This window comes from Lupinus angustifolius, chromosome LG11 (genome assembly GCF_001865875.1).
Source record: "Lupinus angustifolius cultivar Tanjil chromosome LG11, LupAngTanjil_v1.0, whole genome shotgun sequence".
Classification (NCBI taxonomy): domain Eukaryota; kingdom Viridiplantae; phylum Streptophyta; class Magnoliopsida; order Fabales; family Fabaceae; genus Lupinus; species Lupinus angustifolius.
The window spans coordinates 3,553,185-3,570,823 of record NC_032019.1 but is presented as its reverse complement, the minus strand read 5'-3'; the positions used below and the strand labels follow the sequence as shown (position 1 = coordinate 3,570,823).

General features: G+C 30.4%; 2 protein-coding genes across 2 annotated transcripts; both read right to left on the bottom strand.

Moving 5' to 3' along the window:
* On the bottom strand, positions 5,119-6,869 carry LOC109359446 (TPR repeat-containing thioredoxin TTL1-like). The gene is made up of 4 exons (XM_019604116.1): positions 6,463-6,869; positions 6,161-6,365; positions 5,976-6,076; positions 5,119-5,776 (listed from the first exon to the last, which is right to left on the bottom strand). Exons 1-4 carry the CDS (start codon positions 6,739-6,741, stop codon positions 5,624-5,626), a joined length of 738 nt encoding a protein of 245 aa, XP_019459661.1. The 5' UTR covers positions 6,742-6,869; the 3' UTR covers positions 5,119-5,623.
* Positions 7,700-12,053, bottom strand: LOC109359030 (inactive TPR repeat-containing thioredoxin TTL3-like). The gene is made up of 7 exons (XM_019603536.1): positions 10,416-12,053; positions 10,059-10,251; positions 9,700-9,872; positions 9,044-9,377; positions 8,742-8,946; positions 8,557-8,657; positions 7,700-8,357 (listed from the first exon to the last, which is right to left on the bottom strand). The coding sequence occupies exons 1-7, from the start codon at positions 11,300-11,302 to the stop codon at positions 8,205-8,207; spliced, it is 2,046 nt and encodes a 681-aa protein (XP_019459081.1). The 5' UTR covers positions 11,303-12,053; the 3' UTR covers positions 7,700-8,204.

Below are 17,639 nucleotides of genomic sequence, written 5' to 3'. Positions count from 1 at the left end.
ACTAGATGAACCCATATGATAATTAATATTTTAAAACTCTTATTAAGTATTTACTAAGAAACTATTGGGTTAGACAAGTTAGATGCGAAGACATTCCTTAGAGATGTGCATAGACATTTCTTTTTTTTTGGGAGAGATAACCATAAACTTCAAACTTATTATTCCTTTACTTTTGTTTTTATTTCTCTACCTATTTTGCATATTTTTTTATTCATTTTTATCTTCTCATTTAGAAGTTTAAGATACTATTAATTATTGTATTGATGGTAATATTGTTTTATTTGCATTGATTAGTTAGAACTTAGAAGTAATAATTATAGATCAATACAATGATTACTTTTTTAAGAGATTTTTTTTGTAATGATTCAGAAAAAAATGATTAATAAAGAGTAAACCATTGATGAAATTACACATAATTACACAGACTATTATCCAGTAGAGATAAATGTGATCTTTTAAGCGAAAGATAATGAATAATGTAATTAAGCTAAACAAAATATGATATATTATGAAGAGAATTTTAAATAGTATAAGAATCAATGTTTATTCATTATTTTTAGATCATTAGAAATTGCATTAATAATTCTAAGATTCTGTTTACATCATTCTTATATATTGTAGGGGTGAGCAGAATCCGACCATACCCACTCATCCGGACATCCCGATCATAATCGGGTCCGAATATGATCAGATCTGATTGGGTCTAGAGTCGGGTTCATGTTCAAAAATAGATCTGGACAAATTTTAGGGTCAGGTAGGGATAAAACATGACCCGACTCATCCCGTTCCATAGTCAGCCACTTGTCATGTTTGCATGTGTTTATACTTTATACTCAAATGTGCACAGAGTAAAGATACGTTTGGTCGAAAATATTATTGATTATCTAATTTTTTATCATATATACCTGATTAATAATATATATACACATATATCATTTTATATGTCAAATTACATATTCATAATAATAAATAATATTGAGAAGTCTTTATCCAAAATGAGTATGCATTATATTTAATCCGGTCAAAGGTCGGGTTTAAAGGTTTACCTGTTCGATATTTAGGGTCAGGTTAGCTTCGGGTCTAGGGCCGAGTCCGTATTCAAAAAATGATCCGACCAATATTTAGGGTCGGGTAAGGACAAGACTTAACCCGTCCCATGCTCACCTCTACTATATTGTAATGAAGATATATTGACTCTTATATTATTTGGATTTTTTCACACAATATCATATTTTGTTTAACTTAATTACATTCATCACATTTTTTTTGTTTAAAATATTACATTTTTCATTTTTTTGTCTAAAAAGTCACGCTGATCTATTTTTCAAGTATAATAATATAATGTGTGTATATAAAATAGGGGTGATTTATGTTGGTGTTTCATAATGAATTCCAATAGCGTTTAAAGATGGTTTTCATTCTATTCTACCACTGTTAAAAACAAGAAGTCATTGTATGACTTGGTATCAACGACTTCTGACACATTTAAATTACTAATCACGTAGTATATTAACGAGTTAAAATAATTTATCTTGACTTGGAACTTGCTTGTGTTGATTGAAGAAGGGAACAAATATTTGAAGCCCTGCAAGACAAGAGACAAATATTCTTATTGAGGAAGCAAATATACTTTAGGTTTTATACACAATGATTAATATATGGACCTATAGGACAAGATGAGTCATTGACTAGTCCAAAGTATTCAGTTCTAGAAGAATTCGGTTCGGTTACGAAGTATCCAGCAAGGAGGAGTTAACCTGTATTAATTTTCAACAATAAAAAAGGAAAAAGTTAACACTTTTTATTTATGTAAACAAAGAATCCATGAAAGAGAACATAAGGGACCTTAACCATATATTCTATTAACTATATAAGAAAAAATAAAATCTTGTAACTTTGCAAATGTCATATGTCACACTCACCACAAAAACTCTATTTACACATATTTAACCCATTTATTAACTATAAATTATAGAATAAAAGAACGCACATATTACTGATGCATTTGCATAGTTAAAAATGCAGTTGAACATATTTACACATTTAAGTGAGAAAAATAAACAAAACGATACAAATTATTTTTTGTTTGTTCCAAATCTTAAATAATATATTAATCCTCACTTGTAAATTTCTTAGAATCAAATTGAGTTATCATTCATTTATTTACATTTAAATTTCAATGAATGAAATCGAATTTTGCTAATAAATATTACCTTAATAATCATGTATCGTTACATAATTATTAACAAAATTATTTCAAATTTTAACTGAAAGATAATCATATCATTTAAGTCTATAATCAATCAAATTATTATCATTATTACTATAAGCCGACAAACGGAAACCATAAGATTAAATTATAGAATGGAACATAATGAATGATTAAGAAAGAGAAGGTAATCCTATCAAATCTTTAGAATGGCATTGTGAATTCTCAAAAGTAATCTTGTTCTTAGATTGCCAAATATTCCAAATAACAATGACAATATTTGCTTTTCAAGTTCTAATATTTAAGAAAAATAAATTCAAGCAAATTCATTCATGATTTTCACTCTCACTTTTAATGTTATATTAAATTTATATCAATTATAGGACAAATGTATATAATTAATATTAAAACTTTATTCTTAAGTACATAACATATATACATATGAGAAAAAAATATATACAGTGAGAGTGTATGAGTTTTATATATTATTACTACATCATCTATCATTTATATTTAATTATCATTGAGTCTTCGAAAAAATAATCTAAATGAACGGTAGATGATGTAGAGAATGTGTACAAATTCTTACATTGACATTGCATAAGTATTAACTTCATGAGTGTTTGTTAAAAACATTCCACGTAAAACCTTAAACGTGAGTTAGACTCTTCTCCATTAGTAGAGAGGCAAGTTATGAGAAAATGCACTACAAAATCAAAAGACACGGGCATTTATGACATTCAGTTTTATTGAAATTACAATTTTAGACTTAAAAGTATACTACAAAATACAATTTGTCTCTCCATTAATGGAGAGAAGTCTTACTCCTTAAATGTCACATGCGTGTAGAATATTGCAAAAAAATATTATTTTCTAAAAGTTCAAAAAATCACTTTTAAAAAAAATGATTTTAAAAAATGTTTTGTTGAAATAATAGTTTATAAAATACTATTTTTCTTCAATATTATTTTTATTCCCAATAAAAAATTAAATGAATTGAATATTCATCCATCCAAATCCATAAAAGTGAAATCATGAATGAATTGAATGGATTGGAATACATTTATTAAGTTTGAATATAGATGAATTGATATAATTCTATTGGACTTACATGGATTGGTGAACAACTTTTCATCCATCCATTAACATCTAAATCCATTCATTTGTCACTCTTATATATAGTACATGATTACATAGATTTAATAGTCCCTATGAGGATAATCACCAGTATTTTAGAGTGACAAATACATCACATACATTATATGAATACATGGAATCAATAGTTTCCATGAGGATCCTCTCAGGTATTTGAGAGTCCAACATTAGATCTCTCTAGTACTGAATAAGATTGTAACACATGACAAAAAATCATTTGATAATGGTGATTTCTTATTATTTTTTAATAAAAAATATGATAAAAGTAAAAAAAAAATCTCCCATACTACAACACTTACCTCTTAGAGGTGTTGAAGTACAGTTGTAGAAAACAACAAGTGAAATATACTAGTAGCCAAATAAAACTAGACAAAAGAAAACTAATGGTATGTTAATTTTCTTTGATTGTATGGTAGACCATACTTTTAATCTTTATTTTTTCATTCATACTATAAGTTTATAAATGATAATATAATTTATACATTGATAAAGTAAAAAATTTACATTATCATTGTACTATTCATCATTCTTATGTTAACTATCATTTTGTATTAATTAAATTCTTTAAGCCCTAACTATTAGAGAGTTGGAATTATCTTGTGTTCTTTTTATTACATTGCTTTTTGGTTCCCTTTCAATTGGATTTGGGGTTGTAGCTAGAAAATTTGTGCATCAGTTCTACTATTGGGCCCCAATTCTATCCTGGAACAACCGAACTGAGATGCTCTCCTACTTGAGGTAGTGTGGCCCATCAAAAATTATTTTTCTCACCTTGAACATGATTGGGGTGAATAATGATTTCTGAACGTCATAATAGATTCCATTAATCAACGAGTAACAAGAGTTAAGATAATGGAGAGACAAATGTTTCAAAAAGTAAAGAGAAATGCAACTTTAAATTATATATATATATATATATATATCCTTTTGATTACAATAAAATCACACTTTTGCCATTAAAAATTGCGATCTTACTCCGAGGTAGCATGGATTGGTAGAGAATGAGCAAAGTAGTCCAAAATCTGCACAAGCTTTATAACAAAATCACTAATCTTGAGGTAATTTCCTGGTTTAAATGATATAATATTTGGTTATGGTAAGTCTTTTTTCCCCCCACATGGAGATGGAATAGTTTGGGTGGAATTATTAAGATTCTTCATTCTTGTCTTCGCTCCCCTGTTCCTGTCTGATGGGATCATCATTGTTTACCTCAACCACTGATGTTACTCATATATTGATTAACATTCACTTATATTCTTCACTCTTTACCATGATTTCTTCCAGCTGTTATGTTACTTATATATATTTATTCTTACTTGTTGCACTATAATACCCATATCCACTCATTACCATGCTTTTTTCATCTTCAATCATGGTGATATATCCATACAAGAAGAAATATAACCTCATGATAGGACTCTTAACGTTTACTTTTTTATATGACATTTTCATTTTTAATAATTATGAGGCTTTCACACATGGTCTTGACATGCAACCGCTCAAAAAATAAGCATGATACAAAATCATAGCCTAATGAGTTGACTGCTCACCAAACAATCTGTGTGATAAATCTTTCAATCATCATTTTATTGTCTTCCTTCTCTAATTCTCATCATTTACTTAGACTCTTGATTATTTAGTTCAAAACTTCCCCTTTCCCTAGTGAAAATATACTAGTACAATAGTTTTGTGATCCCGCAAATGCTTCAGAGGCAGAAAAATCACTCATCCCCCTCCTTTCCAATAGAGTTAGGGATATGCATAATAGGATTAATAGCAAATATTGTAGGACAAAGAGGAAATGCACGCAAATGTTTTTCTTCTACTGTATTACATCTACAGCTAGTAATTCATAAGTCATAACAACAATCTCTGAAACAAACATTCCTGTGAAGAATGTATAGATATAAAAAATTACAAGGTATATTTTTGAGCTAGTCCAACTATATGCATGCAAGAAGAGATATGAATAATTAAAGGCTGATAAAAAATCAATAGATTGAAAGAACCAATTACGAACACAAAGAATTCTCTTTCAAGTCTTTTTCTTTTATAACCTTCTCTGATGGCTACTATAGTACTATGCTTCCACTTGTAATCCTCTCTGCCTTGGAAGCAAGGTCAGCAAATTTATGAAGCAGAAACAATTTGCTGGAATTATTTTGGGTTTCATCCTGTTCCCTTTCGTCCTGAACACTCTACATTTTTTCGTTATTTCTCGCACAATGTATGATTTCATGTGAAGAAGTGAAATTATCTTCAGCTGCTATACAGTTTAACTGATCTTTCTAACAACTCATGGTTTTTTCCTGAAATTTCTTCGACCCTTGATCCATTCTTGTATATTTTGAAAGCTGGGACAGAGCTCACACCTTCTGATTTCGCTAAGAATGGATGGTCTTCAATCTCCACCTAAAATTATAATTCAGTTATAAGTAAGAAGCAATGTGATTTTTGTAAACCTATCCCAGCATAAAAATGCTAAATTTTTAGATGACATGTTTGTCCAATGTTTATATCATCATAACTTTCAGTTAGAGATCCTCAAGTTCCAAATTTTCAGTTTACATTCCCAAGGTTGTAAAGCCTAAAACATTCAAAATAAACCAACCTTAAGGAAATTAACTGATGGGAATCTCTTGCTGGTTTTCTCCAACATCAGCAATACTTGCTTGTTGGTTTCCTTGTTGGTAAAGAGTACCACAGCCATCCCTGATCAATAATCCACATAACTGTTTAGTTTTATTCACAATGCCAATATTTAAGTGTGTAAGAGATGCAGCCTATGTGCCTTACCAGGTAAGGTTACATAATGTCTGAACCGATCTGCGGTTGAGATGAAAACCAAATTTGAACCAAATTTCAAGTCTTTGATATCTTCACCGCGTAGCATCTTGAGTTGGAGCTGGGCCTCAAATAAGGCCCTAGCCACTTCCTCATCCCCTGGTTTTTCTCTTATTAGCATTTCATAGTCTTTAATTGCAGCTTCCCATCTTTCTAACTATATGCACAAAAAAGAATTACAGGAGTTATTAAATGCAAACAAAACAAGCATTTACTAGAAGAACTTTACACTATGGTAGCAGAAATTAAAGCACCTTGGCATTGCAATCTGCTCTCCTAAACCTTGCTTTGCTATAATTCGGTTGAACTATAAGAGCTACATTACAATCTTCAACTGCTTTCTCATATTGGCCTAGCTTAGACCGACATGCTGCTCTGTTGCATAGAAGAACTGAATTGTGAGGATCATGATCAAGTCCTTCGTTGTATGCAGAACATGCTTCCATGAATTTTGATGCCTTGAAGAGTAAGTTTCCACTCATTCTAGCCGATGTCACTGTTCTGGCCCTCCTTAAAACTACATTGACCTCCATGTTGCTTGGATCAACTTTAGCTGCTTGCTGAGCTGCTGTCACAGCATCCTCAAACCTGTTGACCAACAAAATGCAATTCAACTTTTGATTAATTCCTAACTAGGATCATAAAATCTATCACCATCGATCATTGAATATAAAGAAAGCATTACTTTTGCCATTAAAAATTGCGATCTTACTCCGAGGTAGCATGGATTGGTAGAGAATGAGCAAAGTAGTCCAAAATCTGCACAAGCTTTATAACAAAATCACTAATCTTGAGGTAATTTCCTGGTTTAAATGATATAATATTTGGTTATGGTAAGTCTTTTTTCCCCCCACATGGAGATGGAATAGTTTGGGTGGAATTATTAAGATTCTTCATTCTTGTCTTCGCTCCCCTGTTCCTGTCTGATGGGATCATCATTGTTTACCTCAACCACTGATGTTACTCATATATTGATTAACATTCACTTATATTCTTCACTCTTTACCATGATTTCTTCCAGCTGTTATGTTACTTATATATATTTATTCTTACTTGTTGCACTATAATACCCATATCCACTCATTACCATGCTTTTTTCATCTTCAATCATGGTGATATATCCATACAAGAAGAAATATAACCTCATGATAGGACTCTTAACGTTTACTTTTTTATATGACATTTTCATTTTTAATAATTATGAGGCTTTCACACATGGTCTTGACATGCAACCGCTCAAAAAATAAGCATGATACAAAATCATAGCCTAATGAGTTGACTGCTCACCAAACAATCTGTGTGATAAATCTTTCAATCATCATTTTATTGTCTTCCTTCTCTAATTCTCATCATTTACTTAGACTCTTGATTATTTAGTTCAAAACTTCCCCTTTCCCTAGTGAAAATATACTAGTACAATAGTTTTGTGATCCCGCAAATGCTTCAGAGGCAGAAAAATCACTCATCCCCCTCCTTTCCAATAGAGTTAGGGATATGCATAATAGGATTAATAGCAAATATTGTAGGACAAAGAGGAAATGCACGCAAATGTTTTTCTTCTACTGTATTACATCTACAGCTAGTAATTCATAAGTCATAACAACAATCTCTGAAACAAACATTCCTGTGAAGAATGTATAGATATAAAAAATTACAAGGTATATTTTTGAGCTAGTCCAACTATATGCATGCAAGAAGAGATATGAATAATTAAAGGCTGATAAAAAATCAATAGATTGAAAGAACCAATTACGAACACAAAGAATTCTCTTTCAAGTCTTTTTCTTTTATAACCTTCTCTGATGGCTACTATAGTACTATGCTTCCACTTGTAATCCTCTCTGCCTTGGAAGCAAGGTCAGCAAATTTATGAAGCAGAAACAATTTGCTGGAATTATTTTGGGTTTCATCCTGTTCCCTTTCGTCCTGAAAACTCTACATTTTTTCGTTATTTCTCGCACAATGTATGATTTCATGTGAAGAAGTGAAATTATCTTCAGCTGCTATACAGTTTAACTGATCTTTCTAACAACTCATGGTTTTTTCCTGAAATTTCTTCGACCCTTGATCCATTCTTGTATATTTTGAAAGCTGGGACAGAGCTCACACCTTCTGATTTCGCTAAGAATGGATGGTCTTCAATCTCCACCTAAAATTATAATTCAGTTATAAGTAAGAAGCAATGTGATTTTTGTAAACCTATCCCAGCATAAAAATGCTAAATTTTTAGATGACATGTTTGTCCAATGTTTATATCATCATAACTTTCAGTTAGAGATCCTCAAGTTCCAAATTTTCAGTTTACATTCCCAAGGTTGTAAAGCCTAAAACATTCAAAATAAACCAACCTTAAGGAAATTAACTGATGGGAATCTCTTGCTGGTTTTCTCCAACATCAGCAATACTTGCTTGTTGGTTTCCTTGTTGGTAAAGAGTACCACAGCCATCCCTGATCAATAATCCACATAACTGTTTAGTTTTATTCACAATGCCAATATTTAAGTGTGTAAGAGATGCAGCCTATGTGCCTTACCAGGTAAGGTTACATAATGTCTGAACCGATCTGCGGTTGAGATGAAAACCAAATTTGAACCAAATTTCAAGTCTTTGATATCTTCACCGCGTAGCATCTTGAGTTGGAGCTGGGCCTCAAATAAGGCCCTAGCCACTTCCTCATCCCCTGGTTTTTCTCTTATTAGCATTTCATAGTCTTTAATTGCAGCTTCCCATCTTTCTAACTATATGCACAAAAAAGAATTACAGGAGTTATTAAATGCAAACAAAACAAGCATTTACTAGAAGAACTTTACACTATGGTAGCAGAAATTAAAGCACCTTGGCATTGCAATCTGCTCTCCTAAACCTTGCTTTGCTATAATTCGGTTGAACTATAAGAGCTACATTACAATCTTCAACTGCTTTCTCATATTGGCCTAGCTTAGACCGACATGCTGCTCTGTTGCATAGAAGAACTGAATTGTGAGGATCATGATCAAGTCCTTCGTTGTATGCAGAACATGCTTCCATGAATTTTGATGCCTTGAAGAGTAAGTTTCCACTCATTCTAGCCGATGTCACTGTTCTGGCCCTCCTTAAAACTACATTGACCTCCATGTTGCTTGGATCAACTTTAGCTGCTTGCTGAGCTGCTGTCACAGCATCCTCAAACCTGTTGACCAACAAAATGCAATTCAACTTTTGATTAATTCCTAACTAGGATCATAAAATCTATCACCATCGATCATTGAATATAAAGAAAGCATTAGCAGCCTGAGGTGATAATAGGGATGCAAAGTTTAGTGCATGGCCAAAGTTTACATTTTACAGTGCTTGTATTAGTCAGTAACTATACAATGCATTCCCATTTATGATGCTTCAAGAAAATATACTTATTAGCTTGCTTAGCATATATTTGTAACATAGTATGCTAAATACATAAGTCATGCTTGAAGAATTTGTCAAACACATAAAAACAAAGCATTTTAACCAACCTGCCAGCTGCTAAGTGAACCTGTGCGCCTATAACCAACAGGTAAGCACTACAAGCCAGGCCAAATATCTTGTTACACCAATCAACTGAATATTTCGGCATTTTCTCATAGGCGGCATGTGCCTCGCCATACCTTGAGAGCTTCAGCAAGGCTTCTGTTCGTAAAGCATAGACCTATCATACATAATCATTTTTTAATCAGCACAGGTCATAGCAGCTAGTAGTCTTATGAGTCTATGAAACTAACATAAAAGTAAGGGGGGATTCTAAAATAGTGCCAAGTTTGGAAGCTCTATTGGCCAAAATGAGGTTGGATACAGAATCCAGTGATGAAAATTGAACTTTGACCAATGAACTAACCTGTGGTGATGAATCAGCACCTAAGGATATTGCAGACTGTGTTTCCTTTAGTATAACACTCCATTCATTGACTTTCCGAGCTTCTATGCATTTCTTAAGGTGATTTTGAAGAGCCTGAGCTTGGAAAGGAAGAAAGGAATCAGGATATGGGGTTGAGTTATTGCATTCCAGTGCCTTTTCAGCTTGTCCTAATCTGCAATAAAATTTTCAATGCTGTAAGGAAAAGTAATAATAAAACAAACCCAAACACCATATAATAACCCAAATTGTATAATTACCCTGATGTATATACTATACACTAGTCCTTGATACATTAAATGAAGCATATAGTTCAAGTATTATTAGTAACTTTAGTACCTGAAATATGTTGTTGCCAAACGATTATAAGCTCTGTAATAAGAAGGTTCAAGCCGGATAGATTCCTGACACTCAACAATTGCTTCCTGAAACCTTCCTAAGGCAATCAAAGCAGCACTTTTGTTGCAATGATATGTTGCCTTATTTGAATCAATAGCAATGGCTTTGTCATACAAAGATAAAGCCTCCTCAAATTTTCTCTGCTTGTATGCTTCATTTCCAATGGACTTCAACACTTCAGGATCCATTTTATTGTTCCTTGTACTTCTAAACTTTGCAAGATCATCACTGTTTCCCCTTATGATATTCCCCATCATGACTTGGCCAGCATTATTACTGTAAGAATTGGATATAGAGCTCAAATCTTTATTCTTAGGAACGAAGTCCACACTCTTTCTTCTTGGGGTGTTGTTTACAAGTAAATTCCCTGTGAGTTTCAATGCACCAATGTCTCTCTGGTGACCGGTGCTTATTGTAGCAAGTACTAGAGAGTTTTCATTGGAATCTCTCTGTGGCTTTCTCTGGTGACCAATGCTTATTGTTGATGATGATGTTGATAAGTTTATTTCAGCATCTGAATGTTTCTCATTTTGATCAATAAAGGTGACTTTTTTAGCAGGTTTTTGGTCTTTACTCAGTTTATGTTGCTCAGTGAGTGCAGTAGTGTCAGTGTTGCTTCTTTGTAGAACCTTTGATTCATCATTTGGAGACATCTTAGGTTCATTTTTGACATGATCTCTCTGTGGTGCATTGCTGCTAGGCTTCACAGGTAGTGAATGAACAGATGATGTTCTCAACTTATAGCTTTTAAGTTGAAGAATTCTACTCATGAAACCACAACCCATTTCATTCCCCACCTTGTTGTGATTCTTCACCTTCCCTGCCATGGTTTTTTGAAGTTGGCACTCTTTGTATTGTAAACTGAGTGTGTAAGCAGAGAAAGTATGTGAAGTCTCACAGAAAGAACAAAAGAAAAAAACTCAGAAGCTGAAATAATTGAAAGATTATTATGTAAGGGAAATATCAAGTGGTGGCTTGAATAGGAAGCAGATTATATAAGAGGCTTGCTCTGTACAAAATGTTATACATATAATTTTATAATATTATCTAAGTAACCTTCTAGAGTGGCTTCCAAGAAACAACTTTAGTCTTTCTAGGTCTATAGAGACACAAAACACCTAACATATAAGGAATAGTAACATACACATATGAGGAAAATATATCAGGGTATAGGATCATGCAATCAAATTTTTTGGTTACATTATTATTAGTTTCAATCTTTTCATAATTTGGTTAAATTTTATCTTATACTTGTGTAGAAAATAAAGTTTGTTGGGGTGCATAGTCAAGGATAAATTTTAAATATTGAGATAGAGCTACCTTACCGTATTGAATAAAACTTGCGAAAAAGAATGATGGAGGTCCAAAATTGACACCACGCACTGACTGAGTTAGATGGGTTGAAAATCTGAAATGCTATTATATTTTTGCACATTGTAGCTAGCAGAATATTTTTTGGGTAATATGTTATTTGTTAAAATTAAGTCAGATAGGACACAACCTCAATCCGTGTCACACACCTAAATTAATTTAATTTAAACTAAGATAGAAAGCAATTAGCCCCACACAAAAACAAAAAATAAAAAAAGGAAGCAAGAGTGGTTAGGACTATAAAAAAACGAGGCTTGTTCCACACATTCATTAGGAGTTTGGTAGAGAATAGTAAAATAGAAACATTCAACATAATAATAGTCTTATCTAGTGCTGGTTAGGCTCATAGAAATGTTCCTTTCGTTAGAAAAATAATCAAATGAAACATTTTCATCTGAGATAACAAGGAGCTAGCTCTCCATTGTATTTGAAAAACAATAAATTTAACTTTCCTGAAATGTTGATCTAATCCACCTGGCTCTCAAGTCTCAAATCTTGGTTCTCCAAGCTTCCATTGCTTTGATTGTATTTTGTATACATTGTTTTGAAAAAGAATGTATTATAATATGTTATTACTTGCTAGCTGGAATAAAGTTACTAAAACAAAGAATTTTTATGTTGGCCCCCACAATTTCCTTATTTTGGAGTTGGACTAGAATGGAAGTGGCATTTTGGAGATAGAGGCTAATATATAAAGGCTGCTATAAGGTTTATTTAACAAGAGGTACGTTGTTTATTATTTACATACTGGCTTTGAAATATTCGCGGCTGCATAATATGAAACTTAAAGTTGAAGCTTGAAGTCACTTTCACTTAGGTGGGAATTATTATAATTCCCGGCATTAAATTATAATTATTTTATTTTCTTACGAATGATTTTGTTTATTATATATACTTATGTGTATGTTTTTTCTTTATATTTTTTATTAATATATATTTTTGTGTTTCTTTCTATAATTTGATACATCAATTCAACAATTCATTTTGTATTTTAATTAGAAACATTAATAATAAAAAATTAAAGATATTGGATCAAACCATAACTGCAAATAAAATTTCAGATCGAATTTTACACTTAAATTCAACCAAACTGCATTACAAATATTTTTTTTATGTTTAGATGGGATGATTTTTTATATCGAAACAACCCTATTAAGAAATGATGAAAACTTTTTTATAATAGCTGTTAATAACTTCCCCTTGTTGAAAAAGCTCAGTGTTTGGTGATTGATCCCTGATTATGATGGGCGTTTACTTTTATAGCCAAGTCACAACCACTGAATCCTATTCAACGTTTCATACTTGTCAAACCTATTGGATAATTTCTTTTCCTTTTTTCTTTTCTTCCAATGAATTTGACAAGCAAAGCATTTTTCTTTGGCCACAGGACACCACTGCATCCACATATTCAAATAAAAACCATCTCATTAATACCATTTTGCCACATTCCCATATTATAATAAATTTGTTGTCTTATTATTTTATATCACTCCATATTCTATGTACAGAAAATATTTAATAATTACAATTTTAATTTAAATAATTTCATTCACATTTCTATTCTTTTTGGAGGTTGTTAGAGATTCAGTTGTTTTTTCATTAGCTACGACGTGTTAGGACCATCGAATGCATACTTTGTAGATTTTATCAGATACATTTGTCGAAGACAATGCCCAGATCATGTCTGTTGGAAACTGTTCATGCATATCTTAATAAAAACTTGAAAAGGAATTAGTTGGGATAATGTTGCTAGTTATTGATATATACTGTTGTCATCAAGTTGTTCCTATCCGATTTTAAAGAAGTTAATCCATTTCACCAGAGAAATTATTGAAATGGTATAACTCATTTAAAATACACCTGGATATCTCCTCCAGAGATCTGGTTTCTTGAGGAACAAAGATCGTCTTCATTAACATAGAGACAATTGATTATTTTTATTCATATTTTTAATAGTAAGAATATAATTTAATTGTATATAAAAAAATAAAAGTGTTATTATATGTTATATTTTATATATTATTATGTGATACTTACTCTCTTCATTAATAGAGATGAATGATCCTTACTCTTTTTCCCGCACCCTTTATCCTTCATTTGGTTGCACATGATAACAAAATAAGAATGGGTAAAAAGGTGAGGAAGAGAGCTGGAAAAAGAAAAAGAAGAAAAATAAAATAAATTTTTATAATATTTTGATAGAAGAGAAGAAGAAAAAATAAGAAGAAAGTAAGAAGAAAAAATAAGATGATGTTATGTTTTAAAAGACAAAAATATCCTTAAAATAAAGATAAGATTTTTTTATTAATTAAAAATAAAGCTTTAATAATAGATTATAAATTTTATTTAATTCTAATTAAAGTTTCAATAAATATTATTTTTATATAAAAATATATATTAATAGAATTTAAAACTACAAGTGAAAAAATTAAATGAATGACAAATTTAACATTTCATACCAATTTACTATTCTCTCACCACTTTCTCACCCAACTTGAAGAGAGAATATATGGTAGGTTCCAACAATTTTACATCTCTAAAAAGAAAGTGTAGGAAGTTAATTATTTATCAAATATTTTAGACATTGTTGTTAGGGAGTTGTTTATTTCTTTCATCTCATTTTAAAATTCATTTAAGACTTTTAAATATTCCACATTATTTCTCATTTTTAAAATCAAGAAGCATTAATTACAAGTTTCATATTTACTTGGATTAAATTAAATACAATATGTAATGGTGGATATGAGATTTTAGGAAGAGAAAATGTGTATTATTTATGTAATATAAAAAAATAATATATATATATATATTATACTTATGATATATTCATCAAAATACATTATTTTAAGTTAATAATTACAACTCTTTTAATGATTGTCTTAAAAAGAGACCATCATTAAATTGAGACACAAGGTATATATTAATTAAGAAAAGAGTAAATTATATTGACATCCGTGAGTTTTAGTAAAATTATACAAACTATCTAAACATTTTTAAAACCTATACAAATCATCCATAATTATATATGTATATTACACAGACTACCCCGGTAAGACAGATAAATGTAATTTTTTAAATAAAAAATAGTGATATATGTAATTAAGTCAAATAAAATATAGTATATTGTGAAGATAAATCTAAATAATATAAGAGTTGATATTTATTACTCTATTCGTTATTTTTTATTCATTATAAATTATATTAATAATTTTAAGAAGATATTTAAATTACTCTTATATTATATTATAAATAATAAAATAATAATAGACATTGACTTATATACTATTTCTATTTGTTTTCAAAATATACCATATTTTGTTTTACTTGATTACACTCATCACAATTTTTTATTTAAGAAATTACACTTATTTTCCTTACATGTGTAGTTAGGGTAATATATATAATTAAGATGATTTGTGTATGTTTTAAAAATGTCTGTATGGTTTATGTAATTCCACTAAAATTCAGGAGTGTTAATGTAATTTTCTTTTTAAAAAAAAAATTATGTATCCGGTGTGAAATTGATCAAATTTGCAATAATCCAAGGTTATGTGAGAATATTAAGAAATCAAGCATACAAATTTGTTTCAAAAATAGTATAATCAATATATTTAAGAGTAAACCGTATCCATTACCCGAATACTAAAATAAAAATATTGTATTTGTAGCATATGCCGAATCTTGTTGAATGTATTCACATATATTTTCTACCATTATATCATTAAACTAGGCAAGTCGTGATTTGTTTGAACAAATACTTGAAATCAAGAAGGTATAACCAAAGCAGAACTCTTGTACCACGCCTGAATATGATAATGTGATTATGTGGGGAAGAAACCATTAAATTCGCACAAGGAAACTGAAAGTCAGCCTGCGTTGAATGTTATTAGATAGAACTTTATGCTTCTCAATTGTCAATTAGTTATGTTGCCAACAGAAACAAAGGAACAGGATAAGACATAAACTGATTTCTTCCCATTCAGGCTGAACAATATTAATTATATTATACCCACAAGGATCACATATACATACTCTGTAAATAACCTTTTCAAAAGTAGTCAAATTTTTAGGAGGGGTGAGGATATTATCTTTCTCAAATATTTATTCATGTCACGTTCCCAAGTAAATAAAACATACAATTAGTTGATAAAAATGTGAGAAGACAATTTGGAGTATTTATAACCTCACCAACTTTCTAAGAACTAGAATCAATCTCTTGTTTGTCTTCAAAACATTTAGACAAACCTGGAAGGTTGTATGTTGCTCCATACAAGCCGAATATATCTTATAGACCCCTTTCATTTCTAAACCAACTACAAGGTAAGAACAAATCAACACGGGAATAGCATTGTCGTCAACATCATGTCTATGAGACAATAATGAGTTGTTGATTATTAGTAATTCTAATTCTAATCATTAAAATAACAAAAAGGAAGAGAGAGGGTGGGTGAAGAAAAAGACACTACGAATTTATATATTATGAAGGTGAAGAAATGTTCGGTATCAATTAATTATCAAAGCATTCATTGTGTTCCTCTACCCCTTCCTATCTCTTTCTCTAAACTCCCAGAAAGTGTCCTACACCAAAGTCAAAATCATAAGGTGTGAAAGTTTATCAACAACAAAAAACAAAAATCTGAAAGAAAAAAACGATATAGTTGAAACCACATAAATGAACCTCAGTGCGTATGCAATGATTCCCTTTGGTGCTGATCAACCACAATCATCATATGAATATATATGTTTTCATTTCTCCTTTGTGTTTCCAAGTGATTATATTTAACAACATTCCACGTGCCACTAAACACTAAAATAAGTAATGTCCGCGTGATTAGAGGCTGAGGCACATGATTATCGAATCACTACGTACATAACATCAAGATTTAATAGGATCAATATATGAAGTAGGAAAAATAGGGTTGTTAATCTTTTTATGCTTTTTAAGCTTTTTATGCACAATGCTAGCTACTATTCAAATAAAATTGTGAAACGTAATAATCAATTGTTAAAATTGCACGCATAATAAGTTTTTTTTGTGTGTGTATATTTTAAAAAAGCAGTACATACATGATACATGCATCTAACTAATTTTGTGATTCAGTAGTTAACTTAAAGTTGAAAGTCAAATATCACGTTATAAAAAATATAAAAAAACAAATATTATTACATATGTGTTTGTGTTAGAGAATAAAAATAATTTGCTTAAAAATATTTTTACATCTGTGTTTAATAACTTAAACTTTTAAATTAAGTAGTTATATTAAAACGTATTTTTAAGATCATTAATAATGGTAAAGTTAAAATAAAAAACAACATCTTTTAAGTTTTTAATTCATAAACTTGAGTATTTAAGTATTTAACTTTGCATGGAAAATTACTATTTTTGGTAGGTTGAAATTCTATATTTAGAAATGAAAAAAAATATTTCTTCATATGCATTGCTTCTTGCGTGGAAAGTGGAATGTAATGTACTCCTGTATAACATGGCTACTTTGCTTGTTTAGAATTCAATATTACATCATACGGAGTAATATATTTTCCTTCATATGCAAATGCTTAATTTTAGGCTTTTACTAGAGACCAACCAGCATATTAATATATCCAACCATAGTTTTTATTAGTGTTTTAATTTTAGTTATATTGTAATTGTAAAAAATTATAGGAAAATGTGAGATTGTAATATTTCAGTTTTGAGTGGATTTTATAACACTTATTATCATCCATGCACAATTTTCAATAATGGGATCATTAGTTTATGGATTAGAAACTATTTTTTTTTAATTTGTATAGTTA